This window comes from Pleurodeles waltl, chromosome 7 (genome assembly GCF_031143425.1).
Source record: "Pleurodeles waltl isolate 20211129_DDA chromosome 7, aPleWal1.hap1.20221129, whole genome shotgun sequence".
Classification (NCBI taxonomy): Eukaryota; Metazoa; Chordata; class Amphibia; order Caudata; family Salamandridae; genus Pleurodeles; species Pleurodeles waltl.
In genome coordinates, this window is record NC_090446.1 from 765,120,513 (window position 1) to 765,141,971 (window position 21,459).

Below are 21,459 nucleotides of genomic sequence, written 5' to 3' on the forward strand. Positions count from 1 at the left end.
AGTGAAATTCCATCCAGAGGTTTCGGACTGTAGTCGTGTTCAAAATCCCTCTGGAATTAAAATGGAAAATGCACTTTTTTTGATCCTCCCTTTTCTCCAACATAGTAGTAATGTTCCATATCCTATACTATCTCCTGCCAAAATGTAAAATCATTTAGACATATGACAATGTTAAAAAAAAACGAACCATAGAACTTAAAGAGGCAGATAACTTTACAACAACCTTTTCAGATATTTGTCCAATTACCATGGGCCAGGAGGAACAACTTTGATCTATCACCAGTGATACATGGAGTCACCAGTGATCAGTGGAGTTTCCAGTTTTAAGTAATCTGTTTCAGTACAGATTTAGGATGGAGTCAAACTGTAAGTTGTCAGGTTCAAGATGATTTGTTATTGCTAGTTATAATTAAACAAGACCACACATTTCCTCCCATACCAAGATTACCTTTATGCTACCCTTCCCTCTTCATTTCAGTCTACGGGGTACCATTTCTTTGATTTCAGTGTGATGTGTTGCTCCCTTACCCCCCTGCTAAACCGCTGGGGCCGTCTGTCCTCCAGTCCGTTGTTATGCATCTTGAAGCAATAAATAACTCTCGTACTTAGAAACTGTTGGCCAGTTTCTTCTTTCTGGATCAGGCAGTAAGCCTAAAAGAGACACTTCAGGATTCATAAGCCCAATTCTACCCATGGCTTTTTCAAGGATCAGTATAACTAATTCCCAGATTTCAGTTATACTCTGAAACAGTTGTATATTGGAAAGAAGACTGCCTTTATTACTACACAGCTGAAGAACGAGGCTGGTGAGCACATGATATAGATCAGATTGGGGTTTAACAGTGATGTATATCCTCTGCAGAAAATGTAACTTTAGGAGCTTGAACCTCACATTTCCGGATTGCATTTGACCCAGAAGCATCTGCCAGTTCCCTTACTTAAATCCATTCTCAGATCAGCCAACCATTGTTCATGGATCAGAAGGGTCAGTTTTTGTGCGATATACAGAAAGAGTCTGCTTTCTTGCAGTCATCCATTGACAGCATGTTGTGTTCTGGTGGTTCTGATGATATGCCATCACTCCATAGTGAGTGTAGGGTCCTGACAAATTGAACATATGGCAAGACGTCCCCCTTTGACAGCTCATAACCTTGCATCATGTCTGAGTCTGTTTGAAAAGTTCCTGAATTGTAAAGGTCATGCACTGTAATGACCTCCTGTGTCTTCCTTATTTTAGCCTACCATCATGAGTACCATGCAGAGCAAGAACTGGGACATTTCGAGCATAGGTTATCTTTATGTTTGTACTTCATGTTTGTCCTTGTTAAACATTGCCCCTCACAAAATAAGGCAACTCATTAGTTGAGGTAATTCACCCACTGTGGATATTGGTCTTCAAAAACATGTTCCTTATAACTTCCACCAAGAACCCCACCAGCAGGTATCCCACATTCAGGGATGGGCGAGTGCCAACCATTTGGCCCTTCATTGCAGCTGTGCTGTGAGACACTAGCCCCTTTCCAAAACAGACATCCATAACTTGCTTAGAGTTACTCTGCCTGGAGGAGGGAGGGTGCATGTGAATCTTCAGCACTAGATGCCACAAACAGATGTCTATTGGGTAAGTAACATTTTCAGTTCAATGGCATCTGCAGCTGTAGAGAGAGATGCTTTGCTTAGACTGAAAAGCAGTCACCTCCTAAAAAGAATTGGTGGCTAGACTGTGGGAGTTGTAGTAGTTTGAAATAGTGTTGTAAGCACTGCTTGTCCAACATTTGCTTGTTGTCGAGATAATACATCCACACAGTAGTGTTTAGTAAGTGTGTGTGGTGTAGAGAATGAGGCTGCTTTACATATGTCTACCATTGGTATATTGCCTAAGAATGCCATTGAAGCCCCTTTCTTCCTAGTGGAATGAGCTTTAGGAGTTACTGGTAACTGTCTTTTAGCTTTAAGATAACAAGTTTGTATACATTTGACTATCCATTGTGCTAATCCACTTTTTGAAATGGGATTACCTGTGTGAGGTTGCTGAAATGTCAGAATGAGTTGTTTGGATTTTCTGTAATCTTTTGTTCTGTCTGTATGGTACATAAGAGCTCTTTTAACAACAAGGGTGTGAAGAGCTCTTCCAGCAAATTAATCTGGCTGTGGAAAGAAGACTGGAAATTCCACTGATTGATTGATATGAAAAGATGAAACCACTTTTGGTAGGAATTTTGGGTTTGTCTTAAGAAATATTTTATTTTTGTGAATTTGAAAGAAAGGTTCCTCTAAAGGGAATGTTTGAATTTCACTAACTCTCCTTAAAGAAGTAACTGTCACTAAAAAGCAACCTTCCATGATAAAAACTGAAGAGGGCAAGAATGCATGGGTTCAAAAGGTGGCCACATAAGTCTGGTGAGTACAATATTAAGATTCCACATAGGGGCTGGTGGAGCTCTAGGTGGAATAACCCTCTTAAGACCCTCCATAAATGCCTTTATAGCTGAAATCCTAAAGAGGGAAGTATGTTGTCTGTTTTGTGGGTAACCAGCTATTGCTGTTAAATGGATTCTAATAGAGGAATATGCAAGATTTACTTTTTATAAATGTAAGAAATAGCAACAAAAATATTGTTTACTGATGCTTGAAGTGGGTCAATGTTTTTAGGCTGACAACGGTAGACAAAATGTTTCTATTTTGCTGCATAGCATTGTCCAGGTGTCTTGTGGGTTTGCATGCTTATTTTAGAAAGTCCATAAATTCTGATGGAAGTTGTAAGTAGTCAAACTCTAGGACTTCACCAGCCAAATCGCCAGGGTGAGTATACTGAGATCCAGATGCCTGATTTGACCTCTCCTTTGAGTCAATAGGCTTGGTTTGTTTGGTAGTTTGTAATGTGGTACTACAGACAGGTCTAATAATGTTGTGTACCAATGTGAACGTGCCCACGTGGGAGCTATGAGTATCATGGTGAGTGAGGTTTGTTTCATCTTTTTGATCAGAAATGGAATTAATGGGAGAGGTGGAAAAGCGTAAGCAAAGATCCCTGACCAATTCCCCCATAGAGCAATGCCCTTAGATTGAGGGGTGTGGGTACCTGGATGCGAAGCTTTCACATTTTGCGTTTTCTTTTGTAGCGAAAAGGTCTATTTCTGGCATTCCCCACATCTGGAAGTATTGTTGAATCACCTGTGGGTGAATCTCCTATTCATGTATTTGTTGTTGCGTCCTGCTTAAGAGATCCGCTAGTTGATTGTGTACCCCTGGGATATACTCTGACACTAATTGAATGCAATTGTGAATTGCCCATTTCCAAAGTGTCTGTGCTAGAAGGGACAATTATGATGAATGTATCCCCGCTGTTTTTGCAGATAATACATTCTAGTCATATTGTCTGTCCTTATTAATACTATTTTGTGTGTGATTTGTGTCTGAAAAGCTTTGGATGCTAGGAATATTGCTAATAATTCCAAGTGGTTTATGTGAAAAGTTTTTTGGATTGAGTCAGATAACCCCTGGATAGTGAGGTTGTTGAGATGAGCTCCACAACCTACCATTGATGCATCTGTTGGTCCTGAAAGGGCTGCCCATTTGATAGGTGTAAGGAAATGCCTCCTTGGCATGGTTGCCCCCTGACTTTTTGCCTTTGCTGATGCTATGTTTACAATTGAAAGTGTGCTGAGGCCTGCTACCCAGGCCCCAGCACCAGTGTTCTTTCCCTAACCTGTACTTTTGTATCCACAATTGGCAGACCCTGGCATCCAGATAAGTCCCTTGTAACTGGTACTTCTAGTACCAAGGGCCCTGATGCCAAGGAAGGTCTCTAAGGGCTGCAGCATGTCTTATGCCACCCTGGAGACCTCTCACTCAGCACAGACACACTGCTTGCCAACTTGGGTGTGCTAGTGAGGACAAAACGAGTAAGTCGACATGGCACTCCCCTCAGGGTGCCATGCCAGCCTCTCACTGCCTATGCAGTATAGGTAAGACACCCCTCTAGCAGGCCTTACAGCCCTAAGGCAGGGTGCACTATACCATAGGTGAGGGTACCAGTGCATGAGCATGGTACCCCTACAGTGTCTAAACAAAACCTTAGACATTGTAAGTGCAGGGTAGCCATAAGAGTATATGGTCTGGGAGTCTGTCAAACACGAACTCCACAGCACCATAATGGCTACACTGAAAACTGGGAAGTTTGGTATCAAACTTCTCAGCACAATAAATGCACACTGATGCCAGTGTACATTTTATTGTAAAATACACCACAGAGGGCACCTTAGAGGTGCCCCCTGAAACTTAACCGACTGTCTGTGTAGGCTGACTAGTTCCAGCAGCCTGCCACACCAGAGACATGTTGCTGGCCCCATGGGGAGAGTGCCTTTGTCACTCTGAGGCCAGTAACAAAGCCTGCACTGGGTGGAGATGCTAACACCTCCCCCAGGCAGGAGCTGTGACACCTGGCGGTGAGCCTCAAAGGCTCACCCCTTTGTCACAGCCCAGCAGGGCACTCCAGCTTAGTGGAGTTGCCCGCCCCCTCCGGCCACGGCCCCCACTTTTGGCGGCAAGGCTGGAGGGAACAAAGAAAGCAACAAGGAGGAGTCACTGGCCAGTCAGGACAGCCCCTAAGGTGTCCTGAGCTGAAGTGACTAACTTTTAGAAATCCTCCATCTTGCAGATGGAGGATTCCCCCAATAGGGTTAGGATTGTGACCCCCTCCCCTTGGGAGGAGGCACAAAGAGGGTGTACCCACCCTCAGGGCTAGTAGCCATTGGCTACTAACCCCCCAGACCTAAACACGCCCTTAAATTTAGTATTTAAGGGCTACCCTGAACCCTAGAAAATTAGATTCCTGCAACAACAAGAAGAAGGACTGCCTAGCTGAAAACCCCTGCAGAGGAAGACCAGAAGACGACAACTGCCTTGGCTCCAGAAACTCACCGGCCTGTCTCCTGCCTTCCAAAGATCCTGCTCCAGCGACGCCTTCCAAAGGGACCAGCGACCTCGACATCCTCTGAGGACTGCCCCTGCTTCGAAAAGACAAGAAACTCCCGAGGACAGCGGACCTGCTCCAAGAAAGGCTGCAACTTTGTTTCCAGCAGCTTTGAAAGAACCCTGCAAGCTCCCCGCAAGAAGCGTGAGACTTGCAACACTGCACCCGGCGACCCCGACTCGGCTGGTGGAGATCCAACACCTCAGGAGGGACCCCAGGACTACTCTGATACTGTGAGTACCAAAACCTGTCCCCCCTGAGCCCCCACAGCGCCGCCTGCAGAGGGAATCCCGAGGCTTCCCCTGACCGCGACTCTTTGAATCCTAAGTCCCGACGCCTGGGAGAGACCCTGCACCCGCAGCCCCCAGGACCTGAAGGACCGGACTTTCACTGGAGAAGTGACCCCCAGGAGTCCCTCTCCCTTGCCCAAGTGGAGGTTTCCCCGAGGAATCCCCCCCTTGCCTGCCTGCAGCGCTGAAGAGATCCCGAGATCTCTCATAGACTAACATTGCGAACCCGACGCTTGTTTCTACACTGCACCCGGCCGCCCCCGCGCTGCTGAGGGTGAAATTTCTGTGTGGGCTTGTGTCCCCCCCGGTGCCCTACAAAACCCCCCTGGTCTGCCCTCCGAAGACGCGGGTACTTACTTGCAAGCAGACCGGAACCGGGGCACCCCCTTCTCTCCATTCTAGCCTATGTGTTTTGGGCACCACTTTGAACTCTGCACCTGACCGGCCCTGAGCTGCTGGTGTGGTGACTTTGGGGTTGCTCTGAACCCCCAACGGTGGGCTACCTTGGACCAAGAACTGAACCCTGTAAGTGTCCTACTTACCTGGTTAACCTAACAAAAACTTACCTCCCCTAGGAACTGTGAAAATTGCACTGTGTCCACTTTTAAAACAGCTATTTGTCAATAACTTGAAAAGTATACATGCAATTTTTATGATTTAAAGTTCCTAAAGTACTTACCTGCAATACCTTTCGAATGAGATATTACATGTAGAATTTGAACCTGTGGTTCTTAAAATAAACTAAGAAAAGATATTTTTCTATAACAAAACCTATTGGCTGGATTTGTCTCTGAGTGTGTGTACCTCATTTATTGTCTATGTGTATGTACAACAAATGCTTAACACTACTCCTTGGATAAGCCTACTGCTCGACCACACTACCACAAAATAGAGCATTAGTATTATCTATTTTTACCACTATTTTACCTCTAAGGGGAACCCTTGGACTCTGTGCATGCTATTCCTTACTTTGAAATAGCACATACAGAGCCAACTTCCTACAATAGGTTGGTGGAATTCGGCCATTGGAGAGAGCGGTGAGTCTGGCGGTCGAACAACACTAGATTCTGAATTTGACCATGTTCCTGAGACCATTGTTGAGAGAGACATTGTTGTAGTGGTCTCATGTGGAGCCTGGCATTTGGTACTACTGCTATGCATGAAGCCATCATACCCAATAGTTTCATCACCAACTTCACTGTATAAATGTCGTTGTACTGTATTTTTGATATGCGACTGTGAAATGCTTGAATCCTGACTGAATTTGGGTATGCCAATGCTGATTGAGTGTTTAGAATTGTCCCTAAATACGGTTGTATCTGCGATTGCTGCAGGTGAGATTTTTGGTAAATGATCGTGAATCCTATAGGATGTTTATGGTATATTGAGTAGGTTGTTGACAAATTTGACGTGTACTGGCTTTTATAAGCCAGTCGGCGAGATACGGGAAGACGTATTCGTTGTCTTCTGAGGAACGCTGCAACCACCGCTAAACATTTGGTAAACACCCTTGGTGCTGTTGTTACCCCAAATGGTAGCACTTTGAACTGGTAGCGCTTTCCTGCTTCAACGCATCTTAGTTACTTTCGATGTGCTGGATGTATGGGAATGTGGAAATAAGCATCCCTGAGGTCTAAGGCTGTGATGTAATCCTGTTTTTGTAATAGAGGAATGACGTCCTGTAGCGTTACGATATAGAAGTGTGCTGACAGTATGTATAGATTTAGGGGCCTGAGATCCATGATTGGTCTGAGAGTACCATCTTCCTTTGGTATGAGGAAGTATTGTGAGTATACTCCAGATCCTTGTTGGGATATAGGCACTATCTCTATGGCTCCTTTGAGTACTAATGATAGTACTTCCTGTTTTAATAAAGAGAGACGTTCCTGAATAAGTGTGTGAACGAGGGGGAATGTTTGGTGGAATAGAGGTGAGTTCTAGGCAATAGTCATGTTGGATAATTGATGAAACCGATTGATCTGTGGTAATGTTGTACCATTGTGGGTAAAAGTTTACCAGTCTTCCTCCCACAGGAGATGTATGCCCTGTGGGGATTTGTAAGAAGTCACTGCTCTGTAGAGGTAGAGGAACCTGTGAGAGTGGCTGATTTACCTCTTCCTCTAGAACTAGATCCTTTATAAGAGCCTCTGAATGAACCTCTGCTATAGAATTGTGGTCCTTGTTTTTGTTGTGAGGTGGATGGTTCTGTGGTTGATGGTTTGAAACTACCTCTAAATTGTGGCCTCAGAAAAGTGCTGCCTAGTGGGTGTGGTGTATAATGCACCTGTAGCTTTAGCGTTTTCTGAGTCCTTTTTAAATTGATCTATTGTGGTATCAACCTCTGGCCCAAATAAATGTTTATTGAAAGGCATATTTAATACAACTTGCTGTATTTCTGGCTTAAATCCTGAAGCTCTTAGCCATGCATGTCTACTAATGATTATGCTGATTTTGACTCCCCTTGCAGCTATATCAGCTGCATCATTAGCACATCTAATTGCGTTATTAGAAATAACCTGCCCTTCGGCGACTATTCGTTGCCACCTTCTTTGATGTTCCGGTGGAAGATATTGTAACAAGTCTTCCATCGGGTCCCAAAGAGCCCGGTCATATTTTGCTAGGAGCGCTTGTTAATTTGCAATTCTCCAGTGGTTGGCAGCTTGAGTAGCCACTCTTTTACTTGCTGCATCAAATGTTTGACTTTCTTTGTCTGGAGGAGGAGCAGCTCATGTAGATTGGCTATTTGCTTGTTTTCTTGCTGCACTTACCACAATAGAACTTAAATATAGGTACACTGTTCCAATAAAAATAATTAGGCCAGGAGACCTGCGATCTCAGGAGCTAGAACCCTCAAGCATCACATTGGATGGCTGGTTTCATCATTGGGAAAAGCTCCTCACCAGGCTGGCACTGCAATGCCTAGTGGGCGCCCCAGTAAGGGGGGCTCTCAGCCAAATTGACGTGGTAGCGACTGGTGCGTTCAGCTATCCGATCGTGATGCTCAAAGTCACCACCAAAAAAAGTAATCAAAAAGATTAAAATTGGTTATTCATCCACTAAACACCATCATTTAATCAGTCTGAAATTAGGATGAAGACCAAGGTTAAAAAATAGGAAGGTTTGAAAGAGGAAATGAGGATTATGCTCAAGTCTTTCAAAGGTGAAAAATCTACTGGAGAGTCCTTAACATTGAAAGGACCACTATTCACTGGTCGACATGTTTCGCGTCTGTTGGTCCGACCGGATCCATTGACGCTTCATCAGGACCTATACAATTCAATAGTGGGAAAAAGTATTGCATACAGGGATACATAAATATCCGTCACTTACATTAAAGCTAACTGGTTAACACAGGTAACCTGGAAAACAAAAGAACATAGAACATATGTCGAAATTTCAAATATGTTATATTGAAAAACGAGGCGTGGGACACCACACATCAAAGCATGCTTACCGACCCCCAGTCGAGATCAGGTTCCTTGGGTGGTGCGTTTCAGGGACACAAGGGACACTAAATATAGTTAATGACCGCGAAATACATAGTTAATCAAGTGAACCCTAGTATTCTTAAAAATGACAATCAGATATAAAATATAATCGCTGTAGGGTTAACGCTGCATGTTACAAAAATGGTTATTATCGTGACTGGTTGAATATGCTGGTTAAGTACCAGGGTTTGACCCGTATACGTAGTCATTGATACTATTCTGAAGGAATTTTTTAATTTTTTTAAAATATTTCTATTCTTTTTATCTTGAAAGAACAACGATCGTATGACAGCAAACATTAAGGAGAGTCTAATCGCTCAAAGGGAATCAGTTAATCATGCTCGAGATCGTCGGTATAATATGAAGGGGTTCGCGCAAATGGAATATGCCGAGTGACTAACTCCGTTCTGCAATAAACAATCCCCTTCGATATGTCTGTACAAAAGTCAGTACTTACAATTTCATCCTTGGTCCAAATTGTTGGACCTATCTTTGGAAACGCGCGACCCAGAAACAACCGGATCGTACGTTGTCCGAGCTATAAATAGACGCTGCGGAGCCCTTGCCCGAGCGCGTCTCTTCAAGGAAACAAACGACGGACTGAACGGAGTCTCACTCGTCTCAGAGATAGACGATAGGCTCCGAGTTCGGAATCACACTAATGGTTCCTGTCGTTCTTAAAAGGATGAATCAAGCTCCAAATCAACAAGTTTGAGGGCAACCAGACCGGAATGTGGGTAGTACATTCCACAAAAATGTATCAGGTGAAACAAATGCCGGTAAAAGTATAAAAAGGGGTGTAGTCTCCAGATCCAGGACAGTGGTGCATCTAAAAAATAATAAGAGTGCTGTGCCATCTTGGACAGAATATCTTATTGACAAATGTGGATAATATCTAAAAAGAAAACTGGGATGTCATCAGAATGGTGAGAGGGGTTGAGTAAGATTATATTCAGGGATAATGAATAATCTGTGACGTATATTCATGGTGATAGGGAGGTCCAGGGAATATCATCATTCAGTCCCCGTAGATGGGTCCCTAATTTGAATACCCATTTCTGTTCAATCTTAAACAATGTCCTAGAATCATCAGGGCGGATTGTGGGTGCTTCAATGACAACCCACCACAGGTCATTGGGGGAATGTTGGACCTCCAAAAAATGAGCACTAAGTTTAGTAGTGATCTTTTTACATCTGATGTTGCTCCTGTGCTCATTAATACGTATTTTAACCGGTCTGGACGTCATCCCGATATAACGTAGATCACAAGGGCACGATATCATGTAGATGCAGTTCTTGGTATTACAGTTGGTATGTTTTTTAAGATACCAAGAACCAATAGTATCAAAATCCAGTTTTGTAAGGTGTTTAGTCAAGCCACATACGTTACAGTTCCCGCAGGGATGGTGGCCCACCACTGGGGGTAGACCCCAAAGTGTCTTCTGATCGGCAGGGTCAGTCTGAATACGTGGACGCGTATGAACCACTAGATCTTTTATATTGGCTGTCCTTTTGAAAGCAAAGAGAGGTTTAGATAAGTTGTAACCACTACTCGTTAGTATAGACCACCTCTTGTTAATTAGTTTTTTGATCGAATTCGACAAAGGGGTGTAAGTTGAGACACAAGTGAGCCTCGATTGAGGGATTTTATTTTTTGCAGTCAATAGGGCTTCTCTGTTGTTATTTCTGGCTCTCTTTCGTGCTTGAGTAACAATTTTCGGTGGATAGTTCCGATCAGAAAGCTTATGTTGGAGAGATTCCGCTTGTCGATCAAATTCTGTAGGTAGACTGCAGTTACGTCTCAGACGTAAGAACTGTCCGAAAGGTAGATTGTCCCGCAAAGATTTGGGGTGGTGGCTCTCATAAAGTAGAAGAGAATTGCGGTCTGTAGGTTTATGATACACGCTGGTCTGTAATTTACCATTGTTAATAGTAATCATTAGATCCAGGAATGGTAATTGGTAGTCAGATACAGTGGCTGTGAATTTCAAGAAAGGATCAAGGGTGTTAATCCAGGCTGTGAGTTCCTCAGCTTGGATCAATGATCCTTGCCAAATAATCAGAATATCATCTATATAGCGCCGCCATAACTTAATGTAACTGGTATAAGGATTTGTTGGAGAAAGAATGTGTTTTTTCTCAAAATCGTACATATAAAGGCAGGCTAGACTGGGAGCAAAGGTGCTCCCCATAGATGTACCTTGAATTTGGTGGTAAAATTGATCCTCGAAGAGGAAGAAATTTTCTGTCAGAGCCAACTTGGCGCACTGTAGGATAAAAGACACAGGAGAAGATAGATTCGTTGATGTTTCTTGCAAAGCAGACTCTATAACTAATAAAGTAGCTTCTTGAGGAATGTTAGTATATAGAGCCTCTACATCTAATGTGATGATCGCCTGAGTAGTATCAGAATCGTTGATGGTTTCGATCAGGTTCAACACGTCTTTGGTGTCTTGGAGATAGGTGGTAGAGTTTCTCACTAGAGGTTGTAAAAAATGATCGCAAAAAATCGATAGTGGTTCTAAAATGGAGCCCAAGCCTGATACTATAGGGCGCCCAGGGGGTGGTCTCCTTCCTTTATGGATTTTAGGCAGACAATAGAAGTAGGGGGTCCGAGGGTGGGGAGTGTCCAGAAATTCCGCCTCCTTAGGTGATATCCACTCATTGTTCTTCGCTTCTTCTTTGAGAAAGCAGTGTTAGCTGATGTAAACCATCTCCATCCTAAACACTCTTATATCAACATTCCTACTAGGGAAAAGATAGCTCTTACATCATTAGCATCGGATCCAGAGATAACCATAAAACCAGCTGATAAGGGAGGAGCTATTGGGATAATGAACTCTACAGATTACAGAAGTGAATGTCTACGCCTTTTGAGTGATTCCACTTACTATACCAAAATTACCCGAGATCCCACTGGGAGATTAGACCCAGATTAGAATTCTCATTGAAGAAGCGAAGAACAATGAGTGGATATCACCTAAGAAGGCGGAATTTCTGGACACTCCCCACCCTCGGACCCCCTACTTCTATTGTCTGCCTAAAATCCATAAAGGAAGGAGACCACCCCCTGGGCGCCCTATAGTATCAGGCTTGGGCTCCATTTTAGAACCACTATCGATTTTTTGCGATCATTTTTTACAACCTCTAGTGAGAAACTCTACCACCTATCTCCAAGACACCAAAGACGTGTTGAACCTGATCGAAACCATCAACGATTCTGATACTACTCAGGCGATCATCACATTAGATGTAGAGGCTCTATATACTAACATTCCTCAAGAAGCTACTTTATTAGTTATAGAGTCTGCTTTGCAAGAAACATCAACGAATCTATCTTCTCCTGTGTCTTTTATCCTACAGTGCGCCAAGTTGGCTCTGACAGAAAATTTCTTCCTCTTCGAGGATCAATTTTACCACCAAATTCAAGGTACATCTATGGGGAGCACCTTTGCTCCCAGTCTAGCCTGCCTTTATATGTACGATTTTGAGAAAAAACACATTCTTTCTCCAACAAATCCTTATACCAGTTACATTAAGTTATGGCGGCGCTATATAGATGATATTCTGATTATTTGGCAAGGATCATTGATCCAAGCTGAGGAACTCACAGCCTGGATTAACACCCTTGATCCTTTCTTGAAATTCACAGCCACTGTATCTGACTACCAATTACCATTCCTGGATCTAATGATTACTATTAACAAAGGTAAATTACAGACCAGCGTGTATCATAAACCTACAGACCGCAATTCTCTTCTACTTTATGAGAGCCACCACCCCAAATCTTTGCGGGACAATCTACCTTTCGGGCAGTTCTTACGTCTGAGACGCAACTGCAGTCTACCTACAGAATTTGATCGACAAGCGGAATCTCTCCAACATAAGCTTTCTGATCGGAACTATCCACCGAAAATTGTTACTCAAGCACGAAAGAGAGCCAGAAATAACAACAGAGAAGCCCTATTGACTGCAAAAGATAAAATCCCTCAATCGAGGCTCACTTGTGTCTCAACTTACACCCCTTTGTCGAATTCGATCAAAAAACTAATTAACAAGAGGTGGTCTATACTAACGAGTAGTGGTTACAACTTATCTAAACCTCTCTTTGCTTTCAAAAGGACAGCCAATATAAAAGATCTAGTGGTTCATACGCGTCCACGTATTCAAACTGACCCTGCCGATCAGAAGACACTTTGGGGTCTACCCCCAGTGGTGGGCCACCATCCCTGCGGGAACTGTAACGTATGTGGCTTGACTAAACACCTTACAAAACTGGATTTTGATACTATTGGTTCTTGGTATCTTAAAAAACATACCAACTGTAATACCAAGAACTGCATCTACATGATATCGTGCCCTTGTGATCTACGTTATATCGGGAAGACGTCCAGACCAGTTAAAATACGTATTAATGAGCACAGGAGCAACATCAGATGTAAAAAAGATCACTACTAAACTTAGTGCTCATTTTTTGGAGGTCCAACATTCCCCCAACGACCTGTGGTGGGTTGTCATTGAAGCACCCACAATCCGCCCTGATGATTCTAGGACATTGTTTAAGATTGAACAGAAATGGGTATTCAAATTAGGGACCCATCTACGGGGACTGAATGATGATATTCCCTGGACCTCCCTATCACCATGAATATACGTCACAGATTATTCATTATCCCTGAATATAATCTTACTCAACCCCTCTCACCATTCTGATGACATCCCAGTTTTCTTTTTAGATATTATCCACATTTGTCAATAAGATATTCTGTCCAAGATGGCACAGCACTCTTATTATTTTTTAGATGCACCACTGTCCTGGATCTGGAGACTACACCCCTTTTTATACTTTTACCGGCATTTGTTTCACCTGTTACATTTTTGTGGAATGTACTACCCACATTCCGGTCTGGTTGCCCTCAAACTTGTTGATTTGGAGCTTGATTCATTCTTTTAAGAACGACAGGAACCATTAGTGTGATTCCGAACTCGGAGCCCATCGTCTATCTCTGAGACGAGTGAGACTCCGTTGAGTCCGTCGTTTGTTTCCTTGAAGAGATGCGCTCGGGCAAGGCCTCCGCAGCGTCTATTTATAGCTCGGACAACGTACGATCCGGTTGTTTCCGGGTCGCGCGTTTCAGAGGATAGGTCCAACAATTTGGACCAAGGATGAAATTGTAAGTACTGACTTTTGTACAGACATATCGAAGGGGATTGTTTATTGCAGAACGGAGTTAGTCACTCGGCATATTCCATTTGCGCGAACCCCTTCATATTATACCGACGATCTCGAGCATGATTAACTGATTCCCTTTGAGCGATTAGACTCTCCTTAATGTTCGCTGTCATACGATCGTTGATCTTTCAAGAGAAAAAGAATAGAAATAATTAAAAAAATATATATATTCTTTCAGAATAGTATCAATGACTACGTATACGGGCCAAACCCTGGTACTTAACCAGCATATTCAACCAGTGACGATACTAACTCCTAACTCCTTAATGTTTGCTGTCATACGATCGTTGTTCTTTCAAGATAAAGAAAATAGAAATATAATATAAAAAAAAAAAAAAAGAATTCCTTCAGAATAGTATCAATGACTACGTATACGGGTCAAACCCTGGTACTTAACCAGCATATCCAACCAGTCACGATAATAACCATTTTTGTAACATGCAGCGTTAATCCTACAGCGATTATATTTTATATCTGATTGTCATTTTTAAGAATACTAGGGTTCACTTGATTAACTATGTATTTCGCTGTCATTAACTATATTTAGTGTCCCTTGTGTCCCTGAAACGCACCACCCAAGGAACCTGATCTCGACTGGGGGTCGGTAAGCATGCTTTGATGTGTGGTGTCCCACGCCTCGTTTTTCAATATAACATATTTGAAATTTCGACATATGTTCTATGTTCTTTTGTTTTCCAGGTTACCTGTGTTAACCAGTTAGCTTTAATGTAAGTGACGGATATTTATGTATCCCTGTATGCGATACTTATTCCCACTATTGAATTGTATAGGTCCTGATGAAGCGTCAATGGATCCGGTCGGACCACAGACGCGAAACATGTCGACCAGTGAATAGAGGTCCTTTCAATGTTAAGGACTCTCCAGTAGATTTTTCACCTTTGAAAGACTTGAGCATAATCCTCATTTCCTCTTTCAAACCTTCCTATTTTTTAACCTTGGTCTTCATCCTAATTTCAGACTGATTAAATGATGGTGTTTAGTGGATGAATAACCAATTTTAATCTTTTTGATTACTTTTTTTGGTGGTGACTTTGAGCATCACGATCGGATAGCTGAACGCACCAGTCGCTACCACGTCAATTTGGCTGAGAGCCCCCCTTACTGGGGCGCCCACTAGGCATTGCAGTGCCAGCCTGGTGAGGAGCTTTTCCCAATGATGAAACCAGCCATCCAATGTGATGCTTGAGGGTTCTAGCTCCTGAGATCGCAGGTCTCCTGGCCTAATTATTTTTATTGGAACAGTGTACCTATATTCAAGTACTATTGTTGGGAGATTGTACACTGGACCAGAACACTCCCGGTCCCTCTTTCCTTTGTTGCGTCTTACCACAATAGAGTCAGGTGGTAATTGTACCCTAGTAAAAACTGGATCTGAGGGTGCAGTTTGTATTTTTTTCAACCATGGATGTAATGGTCTTTGCTTTTAGACTCTTTAAAAATAACTTCCTCATGTCTAAGCATGCCCGGAAGCATAGGGAGAAACTGGTACTCTGTGAGTGGATGTTAAAGTATTAAACAAAAAAAAAATCCTCAATAGGATCTGTATGTAACTGTACGTTATGATACACAGCTGCTTTGGCTAGAATCTGATTATAAGCAGTGGTATCTTCAGGAGGAGATGGTCTTGCTGGGTATGAATCTGGGTCATTAGGGAGAATGGGATCCGCGTCATATATGGAAAATGTCACTTACCCAGTGTACATCTGTTCGTGGCATGAGACGCTGCAGACTCACATGCGTTGCACATCCCGCCATCTAGTGTTGGGCTTGGAGTGTTACAAGTTGTTTTTCTTCGAAGAAGTCTTTTCGAGCCACGAGATCGAGGGACTCCTCCCCTTTCGGCTCCATTGCGCATGGGCGTCGACTCCATCTTAGATTGTTTTCCCCGCAGAGGGTGAGGTAGGAGTTGTGTATTATAGTAATAGTGCCCATGCAATGGAGTAAATATGTATGTACATAATGTAGTTTAAAGTGATATATTTACAAATTTACAAATGTTCAAGATCAACTTCGAAACGGCTACAGGCTCCCGGGGAGGCAGGTGGGCGCATGTGAATCTGCAGCGTCTCATGCCACGAACAGATGTACACTGGGTAAGTGACATTTTCCGTTCGATGGCATGTGTAGCTGCAGATACACATGCTTTGCATAGACTAGTAAGCAGTTATCTCCCCAAAAGCGGTGGTTCAGCCTGTAGGAGTTGAAGTTGTTTGAAAAAAAGTTCGTAGTACTGCTTGTCCTACTGTGGCTTGTTGTGCTGTTAACACATCCACGCAGTAGTGCTTGGTAAACGTATGAGGCGTAGACCATGTGGCTGCCTTACATATTTCAGTCATTGGAATGTTTCCAAGAAAAGCCATGGTAGCACCTTTATTTCTAGTTGAGTGTGCCCTTGGTGTAATAGGCAGTTCTCTTTTTGCTTTGAGATAACTGGTTTGAATGCATTTAACTATCCATCTAGCAATGCCTTGTTTGGAAATTGGATTTCCTGTATGAGGTTTTTGGAAAGCAACAAATAATTGTTTTGTTTTCCAAATTTGTTTTGTTTTGTCAATGTAGTACATTAACGCTCTTTTGATGTCTAATGTATGTAGTGCTCTTTCAGCTACAGAATCTGGCTGTGGGAAGAACCCTGGTAGTTCTACTGTTTGATTCAAGTGGAACAGTGATATGACTTTTGGTAAGAATTTTGGATTTGTTCGTAAAACTACTTTATGCTTGTGTATCTGAATAAATGGTTCTTGTATGGTAAATGCTTGTATCTCACTTACTCTTCTTAAAGATGTGATGGCAATTAGAAATGCAACTTTCCATGTTAAGTATTGCATCTCACATGAGTGCATGGGTTCAAAAGGTGGACCCATGAGTCGTGTTAAGACAATGTTGAGGTTCCACGAAGGAACTGGTGGTGTTCTTGGTGGTATAATTCTCTTTAGGCCTTCCATAAATGCTTTTATGACTGGTATCCTAAACAATGAAGTTGAGTGCGTAATTTGCAGATAAGCTGAAATTGCAGTAAGATGTATTTTAATGGATGAAAAAGCTAGCTTTGACTTTTGCAAATGTAGTAAGTAACTCGAAAAGACTTCTTCGAAGAAAAACAACTTGTAACACTTCGAGCCCAACACTAGATGGTGGGATGTGCAAAGCATGTGTATCTGCAGCTACACATGCCATCGAACATATATATATATATATATATATATATATATATATATATATATCCCATGGGTCTACCTCTTCTTGAGGAAGAGTTAAAATCATCCCTATGTGGTGATGTAGATGAGGCCTGTGGAGAGAACTGTATTGAATGTGTAGGTGGTGAAGTAGAGGGAAGGGAAGGAGAATGTAGTGGTGAAGGCTAAGGTTGTGGCATTGCCTTATGTTTCTCCTTCTGTTTAAGGACTTTGAAAGGTAGAGGCCCCGCATCCAAAGTCTCTTGAAAAGTTAGTTGTCTTTAAATTGTTGTTGGAAGAGAGGCTATGATCCTTCTGGTTTCTTTGTGTATATGAATTACTCGCTGTTTAGCGTCCATAATCTCTAAAATAGGTTGTATTTCCGATGACTCCTCAGTAGCTGGAGAGTGTTTACTACTGGCAGCTTTCGATTCTGAAGGTTTGGATACGGAATGTTTGGCTCGACCCAAAAATGTCAATTACGAAAGTACTGTTACTTTTTATCGGCTCCAATGTGGCAGGCTGTTTGTGTATGCAGAAAGCACTTTAGTCTTTTGTTTCAGTGCCGAACCCAAGGGTTGGTAATCCAAAGGTATTTTACGGGTCCAACCATAGCTCGAAGGCAGCAGGGGACCGAAAACCGATGCAAAAATCTTTTTAATGGTCTTTGTTTGGTGTGACGGGGATGGTGTACTCAAGTAATGTGCTGGTTGTATGGATTGGCTGTCGACATCGGAGTCTCGATCCAAATCTGAATCTTCAATGGAAATGGCTATACGCTGTTCTACTACTTCTTGCACCTGTTCTTCTCCGAAGATGTCTGGTGTGTGTTCTGACGACTTGGACGCCATCTCCACTTGACATGCCCTTCGGTCCTGAAGATTCTTTTTGGATCAAAATGATCTACAAGCATCGCAGTTTTCTTCTCTGTGTTCCGGAGACAGGCAGAGATTACACACCAGATGCTGATAGATGTAGGGAAATTTGGTGCGACACCAAGGACAGAACCGAAACTGAGTCCATTCCGTTAGCCTAACACTTCGAGCACGATGCGTCGAAGTAGGCCCTGAAAGGGCGAGGTGGCCACTAAGGGCTTGTTATCGACCATGCGCACTATCACAGAGAGGAGGTGGAGGAGAGAGAGAAGGGGTGTGTGTGTATTATGCTAGTAGCCTCAGCTCTGACACTGCGTTAATCTGAAAGTAAGGAGTGGGGCTAAGATACTATGAGTATAAAATTGACTTGTACTAACTGCACCATTCATACTCATCCGTAGCTTTAGATCACTCAGTCCAAAGGCTTAACCTAAGTCCACCATCGTCAACTTGTGTCTGAAGAACTGTACCCCAAAGCATTAGAGGACCCTTCCCAGGACCTAAATACTCATGTGCTACCACACTCCCTCTAATGATGCTCTGCATTAACTGTTGAACATCTGGTTGTAAATTAATTTATCTTTAGGCAACAGCTCCAATTTTGTACAGCTTCATCTTTTGGTCATTGGTGTAAGACACCTTTTCCTATAATGTCTCAGGATTGCAACAACATCCAAGATATCTCACTATCTCCCCAGGCTCACATCAGCAATTCTACTTTCAGCTTTATTACTTTACCTCGTTTCACCGAATCCCATTAGACTCAGGAGCTTTCCCTCTGACCCTTTCAGCTTTGTCACCTGATTTATTCTTGTTTCTAAACTGGAACTATAACATTAATATTCAATTAATTTGGGTTCTCTACAGCGTGTGGCTACCAGAACCAGGCCCTCCCAGCCCATGTTGAACAACAACTCCCAGATCACCAATTTAGACTCCCAGCGATTCATAGATCAAAGAGATGAGTTTTAAGAAGTCTTCAAAAGACAAGTTCAGACTGCTGCTTTCGAATGGCCATGGGGAGGCTATTTCATAGCCTTGGAGCCAGAAATGAAAAGGACCAGCCCCTGCATCTAGCTCTAGTGACCTGGTACTGACAGAAGTCACTAGGAGCTACACCGAACGGATCTTCTTGGAACATAAGCAGACAATTTGTTCTGGATAATGATCGGACCTCTCCCCTGAATGGCTGGGTAAGCAATACCCAAGGCTTTGAAAAAAATGTTTTTTTCCACCGGTAGCTAATGGAATGCTTTTAGGGCATGTCGGGAATTCTTGCAGCTGCATTCTGGACTACTTGGAGATGATTTGTTACATACAGTTACATACTTTGGGAGTCCCAAAAATAGGGAGCTACCGTAGTCTAGGCGCAAACTGGTCAGACCTTGCACCGCAATTCTCCTCGATGGGAGAGGTAGCATGTGTAGAAATTTTATAAGGGATCGAAGGAACCCAAAAAAGAAGCATGCAAGTTTTTTGGCTTGCGTTTCTATAGTTACTTTCTCAACGATCCAGAACCCTAGACTCTTGATTGCTGGGGCAGGGTTGGGAAATTCTCCCAATTGTTTCGGTCATCCTAGTTGCCACCCGCTTAATTTGTCCTTTCCAAACATCAAGACCTCAGTTCTATCACCATTGAGTTCAAGACAATTGAGGTTAAGACAGCTCCTCAACATCCATTCCATGACCTCGCTGAGGCAGGAATTAAGCTGGGAGGACACACGACTGGTCTCTGGAGCGAATGACATAATAATTTGAGTGTTAGCGTATGACACTAAGACTAAGCCATGGGATTGTGCAAACTCTGCTAGCAGACGGACACACAAATTAAATAGTGTTGGGCTCAAGGATGAGCCCTGAGGAACACCATGAAGTAGTGGGCGGATGGAGGAAAAACTGCAGGCTTTTCTCACCTGGAAGATTCTGTCCAGTAAGAAAGAATTGAGCCACTTAAGTGCATCCCCTGATATGCCTACTTTCTCCAATCACTGATGGAGGAGTGGGAGTGACACCATGCCAAAAGCAGCACTAAGACCTAGCATAATCACTGCAACTGAATCTCCTCAATCCAAGACTGCCCGGATTTCCTCTGTAGCCGTGAGCAGCGCTGTCTGTTTTACTACCCGATCTAAAACCAGTCTGAATGGGGTGCAGAATACCCTGTCCTTCTACGAAGCAAGAAAGATGCTTATCTACAAGCTTTCTCTTTCACTTTATGACCAGCCCATTTTAACACCACCTCCCATTACGCAATCCAAAATACTTCCCCAGAAAATAACAAAAAGTCTGAGTTCAACTTGAAAGAATGTAATTTAACATAAAATCAAATGAAGTACAGAACTGGCTCACATATTGAACAAGCATAATACATGTGCTGTCTTCAATGCAATTTTCACAATTAGGCAACAAACTTATTTTGTACTTTATACAAAGAGGACACATGCTTCTGAGATAGGCCTTACCTCTTTGCTTTCATTCAAATTTACAAGCAAGTTTTCAGGCATTGGTATAAACACATCTGGAAGTAGAACACAACAAGTTATTCATACACAATCCTTCCAATTAGCATGGAAAATGCAGAAATTAAAATAAGTCTAGACATTTGTGAAATGAGCTTTACAAGAGTTTACTGTAGATACTTTAACTAGAGAATTAAATATGTACAATGAGCAGTACACTTGTGGCAACATTTTAATAAATAGATAGATGCCAATTAAAGTAACAGAATGTGGAGCAATGAACTTTCAAAACTGGCACACATTGAGAGTTTCATGGGAAATTTTAAACCATCTGTTTATAGCATGAAGTGCTGTATATGCCTGTGCCATGAATTCTCTTGGCATCAAGCGTTGGGCATGAACATTTGCAAGTTATACTTCAGAGTTCCTTTCAAGTCAAAAGACCTGTTGCGACTCTACCCATAGCCCACAATGCACCAAGACAAAGATTCTGCTAAGCAGGAAATTAGTTTAAGAGTAGCCTAGTGTTGAAGACACAAATTTATGAACAATGCATTGTGGAATACAATGATAGTGAAGACATGTAATTGTTAGACATAACCACACACTATTAACAAATGGTTACATGGTAATTAATGTTTTCTGTTTGTGGGATTTGTAGTTTACATACACATGTGCTACACAGACTGCAAAGCAGTTTCTCCTGTAAGCGGTGGCTAGCAAGCAGATGATGTAGATATCTGAAACAAAGTCCCACAAATGTCTGGTGGGCTTAAATAACCACACAGTGTCTAGTGAACAAGCATGGTGTTGGTCATGTAGCAGCCTTACAAATGTCTGCAAGCAGAATGTTTACCGAAAAAACTAAGGCTCCCTTCTTGACTGTGGCATGTGTTTTCAACAGTACAAGTAATGTACACAATGTATACAATTATCAACATC

At 42.6% G+C, this 21,459-nt stretch overlaps 1 protein-coding gene across 1 annotated transcript in view; it reads right to left on the reverse strand.

Moving 5' to 3' along the window:
- SEC24A (SEC24 homolog A, COPII coat complex component) overlaps positions 1 to 21,459 on the reverse strand; it is a 446,244-nt gene that overhangs the window by 164,401 nt on the left and 260,384 nt on the right. The window contains exon 12 of the mRNA XM_069199250.1: positions 20,521 to 20,576. Coding sequence (XP_069055351.1) covers positions 20,521 to 20,576 — 56 coding nt within the window. The remainder of the gene's footprint in view (positions 1 to 20,520; positions 20,577 to 21,459) is intronic.